The following is a 17,000-nucleotide window of genomic DNA, read 5'->3' as shown; positions in this document are numbered from 1 at the left end:
CTAGTCTACTAACAGCGACATATCCAACGAACGAGAGCCACACCCCATCCCGTGCGTCAACGAGGTGGACGACACGCCCGCCCCCGCGGACTTCACGTACGTGGCGCGCCACGTGACGCCGCGACGCGTCGACCTCGACGACACCATCGACACACTGCAGGTTCATATCCAGCCCCAACACTAGTCTACTAACAGCGACATATCCAACGAACGAGAGCCACACCCCATCCCGTGCGTCAACGAGGTGGACGACACGCCCGCCCCCGCGGACTTCACGTACGTGGCGCGCCACGTGACGCCGCGACGCGTCGACCTCGACGACACCATCGACACACTGCAGGTTCATATCTAGCCCCAACACTAGTCTACTAACAACAGCGGCATATACATGTAGACCACCTCAACCACTATAGTTCGTTTTTTTAGCATTAGAAAAAAACTACGCGATCTTGACGTGTCTTTTAATTGAAAACCACTTTTTAAAAAACAGTAACTATTACTTATGAAAGCAAAAAAAAAGTAAATAATCGTATATGATTCACATACATATTTGCCGTGACTTATTTATCAAAAGTGTTTTTCTAATTGTTCCTAATGCTAAAAAAACCGGCCAAGTGCGAGTCGGACTCGCGCACGGACGGTTCCGCACCATCAACAAAAAACAAGCAAAAAAACGGTCACCCATCCAACTACTGACCCCGCCCGACGTTGCTTAACTTCGGTCAAAAATCACGTTTGTTGTATGGGAGCCCCACTTAAATCTTTATTTTATTCTGTTTTTAGTATTTGTTGTTATAGCGGCAACAGAAATACATCATCTGTGAAAATTTCAACTGTCTAGCTATCACGGTTCGTGAGATACAGCCTGGTGACAGACGGACGGACGGACGGACGGACAGCGGAGTCTTAGTAATAGGGTCCCGTTTTTACCCTTTGGGTACGAAACCTTAAAAAACGAACTATAGACGGAGCACATGAGACAATCGAGGTCACCCCACATAAACGCTCCACACAAATTTAGTATGGATGCGCGACCCCTTATTTCGTGAACTTTAGGAAAGTACGTAGGCTGTCATAGTATAAAATAAAATGATGTAAAATACGACTCGGGAATGCTTCTCGAATCGTAGAATTTTACAAGTCAAATTGTTCCTCTGTGTGGTGACCTTGACCTTGTTTAGAAGACGCTCGCTTCGCTCGTATACCAAACTACTCGTATACTGTCGGGCTACCAAAAGAGTAGGGTCGCCATGAGTGAATGTTACAGCGATACAAATGTGCTACTTTTACAACACATCCGTATATTTTCAGCTGAAAATTATGTACTCCAAAAGTTTTTTTTCTTATTCATTTTGACTCTTCCCCAGGGTTGCACGTGTACGGACGGCACGTGCTCCGCGGACACGTGCTCGTGCCAGCTGCTCGGTGTGCGCCGGTGGTTCCACAAGGGCCGTCTTGTACCCGACTTCCCCTACCACGAACCGCCCATGCTGTTCCAATGCAACCACACTTGTGGATGCAACAAGGTGAGATAAACGATAACGAGATAGAAACACAGTCTCGTAGTACAGGGGCGTATATTTTGCACGCTCTTTATTTTGCACGCATTTCACAACGTTCTAACCATTTTAAAGGTGTAAAATTATTGCCTCTCGGTCTAGAATTTCCTTTTTTTACAGAAACTGTGCACGAATTCGGTAGTGACCCGGGCCACGGAAAACGGGTCCATGATGATCCGAGCCTGCGTGTTCCGCGCCGGCGGCTCCAAGGGCTGGGGGCTCCGCGCGACGGCCAAGGTACCATTATTACTTATAGTGAAAGTAACCGACTTTTTACTTTTTTCATGAAGCTTCGTTCAACTTGCCTTACACTACTGTCTACTTCTAAGAAATCATATTGACAACCCATCCGTTCTGGAGCGTATGCGTATTTTTACCCCCGACAACTACATAGCTGCAGTAAGGCTAAGTGCACGTAGAGCCAGAAACCTTTTCGCATATCCAAATGTTCGCACCTATCACGGTTCGAACGCACCCACGTACCGAGCAATAGAATTACTCAATAACTTCTTAGCTACAGTCCAAAACGCAGACATATTCGCAGACAAGTGGCCGTCCTTACAACATAGTATCAGAATGTTTTTAAACTCAACCCATGTAAATTAGTATAGTTTCATGCTTTTTTTTAATCTCTACATAAGTTATGACTATGTATTAACAGTATAAGTGTTTTGGCATGTCTAGAGCTGTAAACTTATACCTGTATTTATTTAAAGAATAAAGAATAATAATAACTCTTTTTGTGATAGCAGTATTCACTTCACAAGAAAAGGTTCTATAGGCGACTCGTTGGACATACGATTTATTTTTCACCTCAGCAGCTCGAACAAGGATGCAGATGCAGATGCTGAGGTGAAAATTTAATTGTTGGTATATCTTAAGAAAACATGAGTGAATAGAGGTAAGTGATGAAGAAGGAATACATTTTTCGGGTTCTCTAATATGTTCTCACTTCTCACTGCTGAGGTGAAAAGTTTTGTGAACTACACGAGATCAAAGTTATTTACATCTCGTGCGCTTTAGAGTCCCTTACTACGCTCAAGATTCTAAATTAGATTCACTCGCTACGCTCGTGAATCTATTATAGAATCTTTCGCTTGCACGGGACTCAAAATAAGCACTCGGAGAAATATCAAACTTTGATCTCTTGTTGTACAAATAACTATTGTTTTGTATAAAGGTCCTCCGCGGGTCCCCGGTGGCCACGTACTGCGGGGAGCTGGTCAGCATGGGCCACGCCGACACGCGCTCACCCGACCACTACATGTTCGCGCTGGACGTGAAGCCGGACCTACTCGAGGTAGTCTATTAGGGCCACTTGCACCATTCACTAACCAGGGGTTAACCGGTTAAACCTGGAGTTACCATGGTTACCAGTACAATTTGACACTGAGCTAACGGTTTAACCGGTTATCCCCGGGTTCTTGAGATGGTGCAAGTGGCCCTTAGTCATATAACTATCGCGTCGGCTATTCCATATAAACAATTCATTTTTATTTTTAGTAGCTGTCACGTAAAATGTTTTGGAATTGATGAGTGAGTTCAATGTGGCAAATTCCGTCATAAGGACTATTCCGTCTACTAGCGTTTTTGTCGAACAACGAACAAAATTGATAATTTCATCGACAAAACAGCGATTACTTTTAGTTTCAGCAATCAAAAGCAGATGTTCTTATTTCCTACGATTGAAAATCAAAGAAATATACGATCGTAAATTGAAACTGGAAAAAAATATGGATTTAATTACTAGTGACTTTCGTTTACACAGTTAACAAGTTCCATAGAATGACACTTAAACGGAATAGCTTAACGGAATACGGTAAAAACAAATTTCTTGAAGTGAATTGTAATAGGGACCATCATTTGACCCTGCCAATAAGCGTTGTGTGATGTTTCAATAATTTTCGTTTCTCCACAGCAATGCGAGTACAAAGTCCAGCTGTGCGTGGACGCGGCGCGCTACGGCAGCGCGGCGCGCTTCATCAACCACAGCTGCCGGCCGAACCTGGCGCCCGTGCGCGTGTTCACCGGCAGCCGCGACCTGCGCCTGCCGGCCGTGTGCCTGTTCGCCACCAGGGACATCGCGCCCGGCGAGGAGCTCTCGTGAGTGCACGCGTGGCTCACTGTCCGCGTTACACTCGGTTACAACCTATATTCTAGGGCCATAAATAATAAAGCATCTGTAATTTTCTGGATGCAACGGGCATTAGTAATGAACTTTAAAGGGCCGTCACAATAGATCAATACTTGGTCGACGTGACACTCAAAGGCCCGATACCACCCCAATAATAATAATAAATAGGGCCATAAAACACATAATCACTTACATGCTTACAATCTCTGTAGCCTTACACACACACGCTCATACACAAACTTTTACTTTCTTTGAATTACTTAATTTCTCTATTACATTACCTATTAGATCAGTTTTTATTACTTAACCTTTAGCATACAAATTACGACTCTGGCTACCAAGTGACAGGCAGAGCCTAGTGTAGGGCCACAGGACATTGATAATTTTGAATAAGGTTTTTTCTTTTAAATAAATATTATTCTTATTCTAATTCAAGTTTGACTGCCAATTTGTCTTGTATGGTGCGCCGCTAGATATTAAATATGAATAAATAAATTTCCCTTCCAGTTTCGACTACGGCGACAAGTTCTGGTCGGTCAAGTCCAAGTGGATGAAATGCGAGTGTGGCAGCCCGGAGTGCAGGTATCCGCACCAGGCCGCCGACGACGAGTGAGCCGGGTACCACAGCTCACCTCAACTATTAGACGGAGCAGAAATCACAATCAAAATCAACACGCGTTAGCTTACCTCTTCGTCTGCCATCTTGTGGCCTGAATCGGAACCATAATCATGTACATTGACCTTGGAGGATACAACTAAACGGAGTAGCCATTAACAGGCTTTCCCCTCTGTCGAAAATAGGCGGCCAACGGTCATACACAATGTATGGACTGACGTTTATCTGACATGGCTATTTTTACGTTACGCATACATTTGACGTTCCCCTCCCCCGCAAAAATCGGCAGACTGTTTTGTACAGAAAATTACAGACATGGCGTCTCCGTTTGATTATATCCTCCAAGACATTGACACATCACAAGTGCTGCTGTCTACCGTTCCCGTATGTTTTCTTGTGCATAGTAGGTTCTGCCATCTTGTGGGCTACATCGGAAGCATAAACTTCACATTTACGCCTCGCGTCAAAAATCTGACAGGTTCTATGCTACTCCCTATATCAGTTGCGTCTACCACTAAGGGTGGTATTCCATCTGTCCAATCTCATGGCGTCTCACTCTCTCTCTCAAACAAAATGTGAGACAAAACACCTACAACAAAATTGAACAGGTGGAATACCACCCTACAGACAGGCGAAACGCAGGCTTCGGCAATATCATTATAAGATAATCGCGCAAAAACATCCGCAACTGTTGCGGTGTTAGGCCAAGCGCGTAATACATATTTTCTTGTCGCATGTGCGCGCACTGGCATATAAACACATACGTTGCATTTCTGCGACAAAATAATCGCGCGACAAAAAATCGTGGTGCGTTCTTGGCCTTACACGCTTCATCAAAATATGCACCATTCCTACAAAACATTCATTCACGCAGGTTTCGTCAAATGGTTACTGTAAGTTGTAAAAAACCGGCCAAGTGCGAGTCGGACTCGCGCACGGAGGGTTCCGCACCATCAACAAAAAATAGAGCAAAACAAGCAAAAAAACGGTCACCCATCCAAGTACTGACCCCGCCCGACGTTGCTTAACTTCGGTCAAAAATCACGTTTGTTGTATGGGAGCCCCACTTAAATCTTTATTTTATTCTGTTTTTAGTATTTGTTGTTATAGCGGCAACAGAAATACATCATCTGTAAAAATTTCAACTGTCTAGCTGTCACGGTTCGTGAGATACAGCCTGGTGACAGACGGACGGACGGACGGACAGCGGAGTCTTAGTAATAGGGTCCCGTTTTTACCCTTTGGGTACGGAACCCTAAAAAACGTGCTTATTTTAATACCGTGTAATAAATTTATGGCCTTTGTATTGTGTTAATTATTACCTGCGGAGTTTGTCGGTTGGCATGTGCTTTTCTTTTATGTATGTTGTAGAGAAGACCAATTGAAATACATAGTAGCATTGTTTAGGAATTGTATAGGAGTGTTTAATAAGACGTTTGTAAGAGTTAGAAAACGCTTAATAATTTAATATACCATAAATGTAGTAAAATATTCATAAGGAAAATATTTCTAGTAATTTTATATACATTGGTTGACATTGGCAATATGAGACAATGCGTATTTTTGTTAGGTTATTGTTCTTATATGTATTGATTATTGAGTGTCGATTTAGCTTTGTATTTATTTTTAAATCAATTATCACTTTTAATAAAGCACTTGTGTTAATTTTATTTTCATAGTTTTTGTAGAAGCTTAGTTTAACACATTCATTAATTGCCTCCCAGCCAAACAAGACATCCCTGCCAGGCTACAAAATTTCGTCATATAAAGGTTTAAAGTGTCATTCAATAGAACTTGCTATTGTCACTGTGACAAGGTACAAAATAGGTCATAAATTGAAACTTTCAACTGTACCATGATCCTGATTATCCGTTTGTCCGGCCTGGGAACAAATCATAAATAAAATACCCGATAGTAGGGTTTTCGGCACTGAATGTGTTAATCGAAAATATCTCAATTCACCTTTTCTATATTGTAATATAGACATGTAAGGGACTAAAAAAAAAAATAATGAAAATACAATAATGAAGTATGATTAAATTTGTTTTATTTTGTTTGTCTAATATCATTTACACACTTTTACACTTACTTATTTTTATTTAATCATATGGCATAAATACAAAAATAGGCATATTTTTACAATAATATACAAAAGAAAAAAAAATTAAAACGAAAATTTAAACATCAACATTCAGGGTGCTGAGCCAAACAGTTGCGTCGGGTGTGAGATACAGCAGATCTTCTGGTGGCCCTTGGTATGAATGGAGGGGGTAGCGCTGGATAATATGTTCCATAGTCTGGTCCTCTTTGCCGCAATCACACAGAGCTGAGTCCCTCCACCCCCACTTTTGCAAAAAGTAGTTGCATCGGCCGTGACCCGTTCTGAGTCTATTAAGCCGACACCATTGTTTTCTTGGGAGGTCAAACCCTGGAAGTTGACTTGTAGGGCTTGCGATTCTCGAGTTTGCATTGGTGTCGGCCCATTCATTTTCCCAAGCCTCTGCAATATTGAAACTGGAGAGGTTCTGGCTATATGCGGGTTTTCTGGACTTCAGACGCTGGTGAGGTGGGTTACAGAAATCCCTATGAATGGGTAGTGAGCCAGTTGAGATGATCTTTTCTGTTTCCCTCCTTAAAGCACGCTTCCTACGCAGATGTGGCTCAGGTTTGGTAGCCAGTATGTGGGGGTAGACTTGATGGTTCCGGTGATGCATCGCATGGTGTCATTGAGTTTAGTGTCCACTTTCGCCACGTGTGCGCTTTCCAACCACACGGGGGCACAGTACTCTGCTGTACTTAACCTTTCAGATGTGCAGTAAAACACAATTCTGGATAAAATGAGTAATAAAAAATCTTATCAAGTTTTCATACAAAGAATTGACTACTTTAGGGACAAATTGAGCCCACGTAACGCAACATATGCAATGCATTATGAAATCTAGACCCTGAAATTTGTATGCTTAGAAACATACGTGGGCTCAGTTTGTCCATAAAATTGAAGCATGTCAGATGCAATGCTTTCAATTAAGAAATAACTCTATAATAAAACAACAAGGTATTCTAAAACAGTTTATTCTTAAAATTACAGTAGCCCACAATGTTCACTCAGTCCACCTATGCTTACAGCTCGTACACACGTAGTACAGCCTCATCTCCTCTTCGGCGCGTCTGGTCTGGCCCTGAAAGAACACCGCCTCTCGGTGGTTACATTTCGGGCACATGTGATCCTTGGTACGCGGGAGCGTCGGGTCGCTCACCACATCAGGGTTTATATGTGTCAGCTCATCCACTTCGTGCATAATTTTGTTCACGTACACGCAGTTGGAGTCGGCGAGCTGCTTGTAGTCACAATTTCTGCAGGCATACAGTAAAACTTTGTTGTTTTTGTCTTCGCGCGGATAAAGCATGTTGTTGCATTCTTGGCAAAATTGAATGCCGACGTAGCCAGGCCCACCATCTTTTCTAGCCAAATTCAACGTCATATTCGCTAGTATTTAAACAGAATAACAATATAATTATTGAAAAATCATGAAAAAACTAGTTAGTAGGTACGCAACAGCAACACAAGCCAATTTCTAATAACGCTGTGCTGTCAACCGTTGACATTGACAATTTGACAGTTTAGCTTGTCTATGATTTAAGCTGAATCTACACGTGTAAGTGAAAAGGGTATCCATAAAGCTTCCTATTCGTTATCAAAAATAAAATAAAAATAGCATAGACAAATTAGTGTTACCCATTACATTATTTCTCCCAACACGCGGGGATTTTTTTTAATAAATTACCCTATAATAACATTACTGGTAGGCCGAAAAATACGTTGACAAAATGTAGTTGAAATATTATTTTACTTACATATCTTTTAAAATAGCTCATTAATAAATAACTACAATCTTATAACTGAAAAAAAAACATACCATCATAATATTCTCTAAAGCTCTCAAAAGCTTGGCTGTGTATAAGTACGACTAAAAACAGCCGATGTGATATCAGAATATTAAGTGTAATCCATTCTTGTTACCAATGTTACGTTACTATCTCAGAGTATAGATAGTTAAGTGAAATTACGATCAAGTAGTAAAAATTACATATTTAACATTTTAGGATACCAATCCACGTCAAATTCTCACTGATAAGTATACTAAAAAATACAGATTGGTCGTTAGTTTTACAGTTCATGCATAGCATAATGAACTAGCACTCTCAACTAAAATATTTATCAAATCAATGACGAAACTCTGAATGATATCAAGTGTTATTGGAAGTATAGAATTTAGAATTAACGTGGTTGTGATTTTGTAACAGCATATTCCATGATATACCCACCATATATACTTGGTCAACCAGATCTTGACAGTAGAAAAAGGCGGCAAATTTGAAAAATGTAGGCGCGAAGGGATATCGTCCCATAGAAAATTTGAATTTCGCGCCTTTTTTTACTAACAAGATTTGGTTGACCAGCTATATCTAGATATAGCCAAACACACACCACACTACACACTAGTGTTTGGTACATATTATGGTGCATCCACAAGGTCATTATGCCCACACCGCCTATGCCACTGTCTTTGGTGGCAGCTATGGAATCAAATACAAATACAATCTTACAAGAGGTTACAATTTTAACACGCTTTTATTAGGTCGACCTGTATGTAACTATGTAATGGAATCTTGCAAGTTAAATTTGATCCACTTCCCGGTTTCCGATTGAGCTGAAATTTTGCATAGACATGTAATTCGGATGACAATGCAATATTATGGTACCATCGAGCTGATCTGCCAGCCTATTATGGATAGCTTTATCCATCTTTATCCTCGTGATAAAATAACTGTCACTGTTTAACACCGTGGGAAAGAAAGTGACGGACACCGTTTTATCACGCTGTCACGTAAACAAGAACGACCATCATATCCGTACTGATGCTGGAGACAGGAGGTGGCCATAGGAACTCTGTGATGAAACAACGCATCCTAATTGCGTTAGGGGTCTTTAGAATTGTGTCTAATACTCATTAGTTGTCTGTCGTAAGAAAAGTACAGTCAGCGATAAAAGCTTGTACCAAAAATGAAAGTTTTGCCAAAAACTTATTTTAATTTGTTGCCTGTCTCTTCGGACTAATGAAATATTTATAGGTAGGATTCAATCACACTTTAATTTAGGGCATGAATACCGGAATCTCGAAATACCGGATTATGAGACCGAAAAATATGATGAAATTAAATAATTTTGTTCATTAAACTAATTATAAAAAAAAAAAAAATTGGTGTATTTTATAAAAAGCAAATTACAACACAAAAAAATTATGTACTTAGATAAAAAAAACCGGAACCGTTACATATGTAGCAGGGTAAAAAAAGTTTTACGCTGGCAGCCCTATTTTTTTGTTTGTTCTGTTGGCAGCTTTGTCAAGTTCACGCCGCAGTCTAGCTGACAATTTCTTTTCCCATCTGTAGCCGACTGGTGTCGTGCTATCCAAATGGGTAAGGAGCAGTTTTGTGGTTTTATTTTAGTTTATTGATTATATTTTTATTTTAACGTGTTATTAAGTGTTTTGTAAGAGTATTTATATTGTGGCTGCGAATTTGTAATTTCATTAAGCATACTATTTCGGTATTTTAACTTATGTGCACGCCTAGTACTGAGTCGGCCATGGCGGCGACATGTTTTTCTCGTGGTGTAAAAGTAATCTATTTGCATCCTGAATTCGCGGCTCTGTTTAGGAGGTGTAACACTATAATTTCGGCTGAAGTATTGTAATAGATAGTATCGTGTGTTAATTTCCTGGTTGGGACGTGTTAGTTACCGGCGTCTCGAACTTTCAGGTAAACCGAGGGGAATCCGCACGGCGCGGAAGCACGTGAACCATCGCAGAGAGCAGCGATGGGCAGACAAGGATTACAAAAAAGCCCACATGGGGACGAGGTGGAAGGCCAATCCCTTCGGTGGTGCATCACACGCTAAGGGCATCGTCTTGGAAAAAGTGTGAGTAACCTACTTATGTTCGATCGATGTGAATTTGTTATTTGGTGTTAGGTTGGGCCAGTGAAGAAAATGTTACGACGCGCCTGCGCGACGCTGCGGGCCGGCGGCGGCATCGGGCGCTCCGGGGCTCCCGCGCGTGGTATTATTCCTGTGAATGTGTTTCCTATACAATCACAGGATAATACTGCGAGCGGTGGCCCCCGGCCTCTACGGTTCCGGATTCCACGCATCAGGTCAGTGAACCCGTGTTTGTATCCAATTTCTCGTGCGTTTTGTTTGAAAGCTTAGTAAATAAACACATTACACTTGTCGCGTGCTACATTATCGATTTTTTTTTGTTGCATATAGCTTGTACATGCAGAGTAATTTCAATTAGTTATGACTTGTAATTACTTCTAACGAGTTGCTTAATTGCAATGCCATTAACTGTTGGAAAGTTGTACATTTCATTTCGCTTAATCACGATCCTGAATCATTTCTAGGAAGGTAGTTTTTAATAGTCGCCATTTTGTGTAAAGTTACTCCCAAGTTTAAATTATGCTTTGAATCTTAACGGTTTTAATGTTCCTGTATTTGCTACTTCTAGTTAGTTGAAAGAGCACTCAATTTCTCAATCTCTTGAATTATTTGTTCAGTCAGTGTATTTCGTTCAAAATGCTATTTTACGAATACAACTATCAATTCTAGTAACAAAGCACTACAAAATGTTTATATTGTTTACTTTGTCTTTAAATTTCAAGTACACTACATTGCCACTACAATATATGTAGTAACATTCATTCATTAAAATACCGCCAATGTGGCTATTTTAGTTTAGGTTAATCTAGGCTGATCTGTGTCTAGAGTTGCACCATGCTTCTTTTAAAACATAACTCGTAATTTCACGTAGTAATACCACGTGTTCGTAATATTTATTGTAGTATCGCGTTCATAACCTGGCCTTATTACGCCCACGTGGCGTCTCCGATCTTGGCCCTTTTTTTAGGTTTAACCCAGGAATGAGGTACCTTTTATACCTGCTCTTGTGCTTGTTACCTTTTTCCATTGCGGCTTCAATTTAATTTTAACTACCATTTTATGGCCAGTCTCGAGCTTAACTATCATGTTTTGAATGGACATTTTTACCTGCTGTGGCATTTTACTGTTAAGTAGTAGTATACAGTAACTTTTGTGCCTGACTGGAATGTGCAGTTGAAATATGCTTGTTGTTACACATTTTAACCGTTTTTTTTATACATTTCATATCCCTGTTCTGCTTTATATTAACCAATGCGAAATTAATTCTTTACTACTATTGCAATGCATCTGTATAAATTGGGTTAAATAATTCTGAAGTGCCAAAAGTTAGGTAATTGACTCGTTAACAATTAAACAACTAATCCCTCTGTCATACAGGACAAATTGTGACAATATTAATTTAGCACAAGTATATACATAATATATATTTTATTAGATTTTTGTTCTTATGTCTATAATAAATAACCATGCAAGTTCCGACATTTTCAACGATGCTGTTATTTCATGACTTGATCGCACAAATTTACATAGTCTCTTTTAAAGGAATTTGCTTGAGGTTGTTGCTTTAATTACACCACCAGCATATTATTTAAACCTGAACAGGACAGATGTTAGTACCCGTATTCCTGTATATCTGATCTCTCTGTACACTACTACCTTAATGGCTAGATATGTTTGGACATATGATTGTCTTTGGAAGTATGTATATGAATGCTAGCAGTGTAGTACCCATTTATCTTGTTATACACATGCATTAGGGCCGGTACAGACGGACTGCAACTACTTTAACTCGTTTCGCTTTGACTTATCAAAGTGGAGATTTGGCAATTGGTTTAAGAGGCCTATCCAAGGTGACAATCGTACATATGACAGATGCAATGAAAGTCACATGGATTCAAAGTTTCATTGCATTTCAATTTGCATTTTCTATCTACGATTGTCATCTTTGCTGCCCCCCTCCCCAGTGCTTGTAATATGCCTAGAGTGAACTGTCAGATAGTTTCAATATTAACATGTGCTCTCTTCCACAGTGGTGTTGAAGCCAAACAGCCCAACTCCGCCATCCGCAAGTGCGTGAGGGTGCAGCTCATCAAGAACGGCAAGAAGGTGACGGCGTTCGTGCCCCGCGACGGTTGTCTCAACCACATCGAGGAGAACGACGAGGTCCTAGTGGCGGGCTTCGGTAGGAAGGGGCACGCCGTTGGTGACATCCCCGGAGTCAGGTTCAAGGTGCGTGAAAACTAGCTTTCGTAGGTTATAAGTGGTTAGTTCCCGATTCGCCGCATTCTTGTTTCGCTGGATTTACTTTAGGACCTCACATTCCAGGTAATGGGAATCCGGCGAAACTATCCAGTGATTTTAATAGTTCAACATTATATAGGCTGTTCCCTCTTGCTTCTACGTAGTCAATTCAAATGATAGCTTGATATGCAAGAGATAAAATGTCCTGTTCATCTTGTGTAAGGCCTTCCTTGAAATAAGTGATATTTACTATAACAAAACTGGTTTTTTATTGTCTTTACACAAATTTAGATTATGATAATTATACTGCAGGCCTTCTCTAATCAAGTTATTACAGAAACTTATTAACAATATAGGATTGACCCGTGGAACCACATATGGTTAAAATTAAGTTAATACTGACTGCTTACTTTATTTCACAGGTCGTCAAGGTAGCCAACGTATCCCTCCTAGCTCTGTACAAAGAAAAGAAGGAGAGGCCAAGATCGTAAGATGGTGAAGAATCAGGTAAAATTTACCATTTTTCCCTTTCATACCTACTCATATAGTGATCACTCCATGACAGATTAGTATTTACCTATAGTATTTAATATAGGATGACCATAGACATAGATGACTATTCCTTTTTTTACAATTCAATGTAAAATAAGTCTTCAATAAATAAGAGGATAAATTGACACCATAATTAGATATACGAATCCCTAATTTTCCTGAGTGATGTCATAAATTATGTATTTGCTACTACTGAATGCCATGAGGTAACCTTTTTTACTGACCGGAAGCCACTACATTAACAATACATAATTTTATTTTAAGAAGTATTAACATATTTTTCCTTGTTTCAGTTATAACCTGCGGCTGGGTCCGAGACATAGGTTGTAGGTTAAGTGATAATATGTATGTAAGAATAAACTGTTCTACGTACTACAAAGATGTATTTTATTTGCAGTTTTATTATTCCTTCGTAGGGCAAACCCTTTGGGGTCATCCATTAATTACGTCACACGAGCTATCAAGAAAATGACAGTTGTGACAAGGGGGAGGGGGCCTCACAAACTGTGACGTCACTTTAACCTTTTGGAAGCCAATGACCGATATATCCGCCCCGTAGGTTCAAAGCCAAAGACCGATTAATCGGTCACAGACCACAGAGCAACATCGACCTACGTGCATATACATAAAGTACAGCTTCAGTTTTGACACTTCAATGATGTGGCGTCTGAGTGACAGCTTTTGTTTGACACGGCGTGGGAAATGTTATTTACATCTAACCAACAATGGTTTTATTTTTTTATTCGCTGTTAACATAGATGTTAACCTTCGAGCAACAACGGGCTTCCGACAGTTCCTCGAAGCTGTTAACTAGTTTTTGCAAGGATAATCGTTTTTATGGATATATTTTTATTCCTAATCGCTGTGGTGTGAAAAACCTGTGTCATGCAGATATCGAGAGCATTCTATCCAGTTTCGGCATATATATCTGTGGTTTCGGTGTGGGAGCGGGACAATTTAGGCCAATTCAATCCCACCAAGACCACAATAAATAATAGTACTAGACTACTAAGTACAGAAGACTGACTCTCTAACAAAACGAGTCTGTTACGATCTGCACAGATATGGCCGCTAGGTGGCGACAGCGCCACGCGCGGCTTATGGCTTTCCCCAAAATTGGAGCCTGAACGGATGTACTTTTAGTTACCTGTAGCAAAGCGACGAAATCGCGGAGTGAGACACGCCTGCCAAGACTCAATTTTGTGCGTTTACCGCTAAGAAAACCCTATTTTTCAAGGCACAACCCTTCCCATGTCAGGGAGTATTGGGAGCCTCGGTGTCGACATCTCCAGTGACGTCCAATTTCGTAGCCACCTTGCAGGGTAGGCTGCGCTCGTATCCATAAAAACTCGGTGTGCTCAATAAAGGGAGGCGATACTTTACTCTGGTGTAGACTGCTATATGTATTTTAATGTAAGTCGCAAGTCAGACCCCATATATTGAGTACTGCTGTCACCTTTGGGCAGGAGAACCTGGATGCCACCTTGGACCCGTCGAATCAGTCCAAAGGCGCCCTGCACGTAGGTATAAATAGTTTACGATCCCAAACTCACAAGCGATATTGAATTGAACCTTTATAAGTCTATAAGGAGACTGCCTCCTTGTCTGTTTTCTACAGCTTGTAGGTACAATGAGCTGTTGTCTGAAGAATTGTTTGACATGATGCCTAGTTGCCAACGGTGACAGCTAATTGCCATCACTGCACCGCTCGCCGTAGGGCCCGTAGGCAGAGTGTTTATCCTCACACCCTTGAACCTAAATGGTCGCGCACTGTGCGGTTTAAGAGGAATTTCCTCCCGCGGACGCTCCGGCTCCACAGCCAGCAGCGGGCGGGAGGAAATTCCTCGAGAAAAGAGAGCTCATTCCACAATAAGTTCCCTTTTCTCGAAAGATGGAGATATGGAGGTATGTGACATCACACCAGGGGTGCGATAAAGGGGGGTCAATGAGGCAAGCTGAAAATTTGTCTCATTTTTCCACCATATTATACTTCTATCATATCCTAACTCAGAACTGAAGGGTAATAGCGGGGCTAAATCAACCCCTACATTTATTAGTATTTTATACAATCGTGATATAATGAGTAAAGTAAAGGTACGAGATTGAAATGAATATTATAGTTGACTAAACGGTATCGAAATGAATATTATAGTTGACTAAACTGTATCTAAATAAATATTATAAATGAGTTGGGGTCCCATAGTGAAAAAAGTATGCGATTTCACTATGGTATACGAAGTCTTAATTCAAGCATTGCAGTCGACGAGTAGAAAATAGTTATTTGTACAACAAGAGATCAAAGTTTGATATTTCTTCGAGTGCTTATTTTGAGTCCCGTGCAAGCGAAAGATTCTATAATATATTCACGAGCGTAGCGAGTGAATCTAATTTAGAATCTTGAGCGTAGTAAGGGACTCAAAAGCGCACGAGATGTAAATAACTTTGATCTCGTGTAGTTCACAAAACTTTTCACCTCAGCAGTGAGAACATATTACAGAACCCGAAAAATGTATTCATTCATCACTTACCTCTATTCACTCATGTTTTCTTAAGATATACCAACAATTAAATTTTCACCTCAGCATCTCGAACAAGGGTACTTTGCTACTTAAAAACAGTGAGCAAAATCGCATTTTGTTCATTTTGTCTCACTCAGTGAGCAAAATGCGATTTTGCTCACTGTTTTTAAGTAGCAAACTACCCTTGTTCGAGCTGCTGAGGTGAAATAGTTATTTGTATAACAAGAGATCAAAGTTTGATATTTCTTCGAGTGCTTATTTTGAGTCCCGTGCAAGCGAAAGATTCTATACTAGATTCACGAGCGTAGCGAGTGAATCTAATTTAGAATCTTGAGCGTAGTAAGGGACTCAAAAGCGCACGAGATGTGAATAACTTTGATCTCGTGTAGTTCACAAAACTTTTTCACCTCAGCAGTGAGAACATATTAGAGAACCCGAAAAATGTATTCCTTCTTCATCACTTACCTATTCACTCATGTTTTCTTAAGATATACCAACAATTAAGTTTTCACCTCAGCAGCTCAAACAAGGGTACTTTGCTACTTAAAAACAGTGAGCAAAATGGCATTTTGCTCACTGATTTTAAGTAGCAAAGTACCCTTGTTCGAGCTGCTGAGGTGAAAGTTTTTTCCTAACCTCTCATAGAAGTACGAGACAAATTTTCAGCTTACCTCAAATAACTACTCCAGCTCTCACATTCTTTGCAAAGCGGAAAAACGGCAACAAGCGTAGCGCGTTGTTGGCGCTGGCAATGAATGCTATAATAAGCCTTTGAACGCCAAGACATCCCGGACATCCCAGTCCGTGCCCCGTATATGTATAAGTCACGGGCCATATAGCTTGCAACCGATGTTGGCGTGTGCGTGACACTATCCACTATCATATTTGTATGAGTGGTCCCGCGGAATTCGCGGGTTATCGCAAGAAAATAAGAAAAATCAATTAAAACAACCGGCTAAACTACACAAAAATGTATTTGAATCAAATCTGATGGTCACAATAACGTTGAACTTATCATCGTATACATGGTGTAGCGTCGCCTCGTACAGGGTGTAGTCTAATTATTACACACGGCAGTGCCGGGCATTTAAACAAATATACAATAAAATAGGTACTTGTACCTAAACAAAAAACAAAGCCCATCGGGCGTTAGTGTAGTAGAAAAATACCATAAGGGCTACCACAGACACATTTGGATAGTGAAAGTCTTCAAATTGGTGCTCCAAAAAATATTTCTGACCGGCAGATTTCAGTAACATTCAGATGTGTCTATGGCCTCTCTAAAAAAGTAATCGTCAGGGAAAACATGAGTCTCTTTTTTTACAATTATGGCCTGGATGCGAGGCTTTTAAGCCAAAGAGTAAATAAGTAAAGAGTA

General features: G+C 40.4%; 3 protein-coding genes across 3 annotated transcripts in view; 2 read left to right on the top strand and 1 right to left on the bottom strand.

Moving 5' to 3' along the window:
* Positions 1 to 4,328, top strand: part of LOC134660702 (uncharacterized) — a 30,067-nt gene extending 25,739 nt beyond the window's left edge. The window contains exons 35-41 of the mRNA XM_063516482.1: positions 38 to 156; positions 196 to 340; positions 1,368 to 1,526; positions 1,680 to 1,796; positions 2,740 to 2,859; positions 3,478 to 3,662; positions 4,201 to 4,328. Coding sequence (XP_063372552.1) covers positions 38 to 156; positions 196 to 340; positions 1,368 to 1,526; positions 1,680 to 1,796; positions 2,740 to 2,859; positions 3,478 to 3,662; positions 4,201 to 4,306 — 951 coding nt within the window. The 3' untranslated portion in view covers positions 4,307 to 4,328. The remainder of the gene's footprint in view (positions 1 to 37; positions 157 to 195; positions 341 to 1,367; positions 1,527 to 1,679; positions 1,797 to 2,739; positions 2,860 to 3,477; positions 3,663 to 4,200) is intronic.
* Positions 4,329 to 7,370: 3,042 nt separating this feature from the next.
* On the bottom strand, positions 7,371 to 7,884 carry LOC134660611 (DNA-directed RNA polymerase II subunit RPB9). Its single transcript, XM_063516379.1, has one exon. It carries the CDS (start codon positions 7,789 to 7,791, stop codon positions 7,411 to 7,413), a length of 381 nt encoding a protein of 126 aa, XP_063372449.1. The 5' UTR covers positions 7,792 to 7,884; the 3' UTR covers positions 7,371 to 7,410.
* Positions 7,885 to 9,657: 1,773 nt separating this feature from the next.
* On the top strand, positions 9,658 to 13,482 carry LOC134661753 (small ribosomal subunit protein uS12). The gene is made up of 5 exons (XM_063517936.1): positions 9,658 to 9,790; positions 10,133 to 10,292; positions 12,341 to 12,539; positions 12,974 to 13,053; positions 13,393 to 13,482. Exons 1-4 carry the CDS (start codon positions 9,787 to 9,789, stop codon positions 13,040 to 13,042), a joined length of 432 nt encoding a protein of 143 aa, XP_063374006.1. The 5' UTR covers positions 9,658 to 9,786; the 3' UTR covers positions 13,043 to 13,053; positions 13,393 to 13,482.
* Positions 13,483 to 17,000: the final 3,518 nt, after the last annotated feature.

Source organism: Cydia amplana, chromosome Z (genome assembly GCF_948474715.1).
Source record: "Cydia amplana chromosome Z, ilCydAmpl1.1, whole genome shotgun sequence".
In the NCBI taxonomy this organism is placed as follows: domain Eukaryota; kingdom Metazoa; phylum Arthropoda; class Insecta; order Lepidoptera; family Tortricidae; genus Cydia; species Cydia amplana.
Note: the sequence above shows the minus strand (reverse complement) of the source record. Positions and strands in the feature narration are given on the sequence as shown.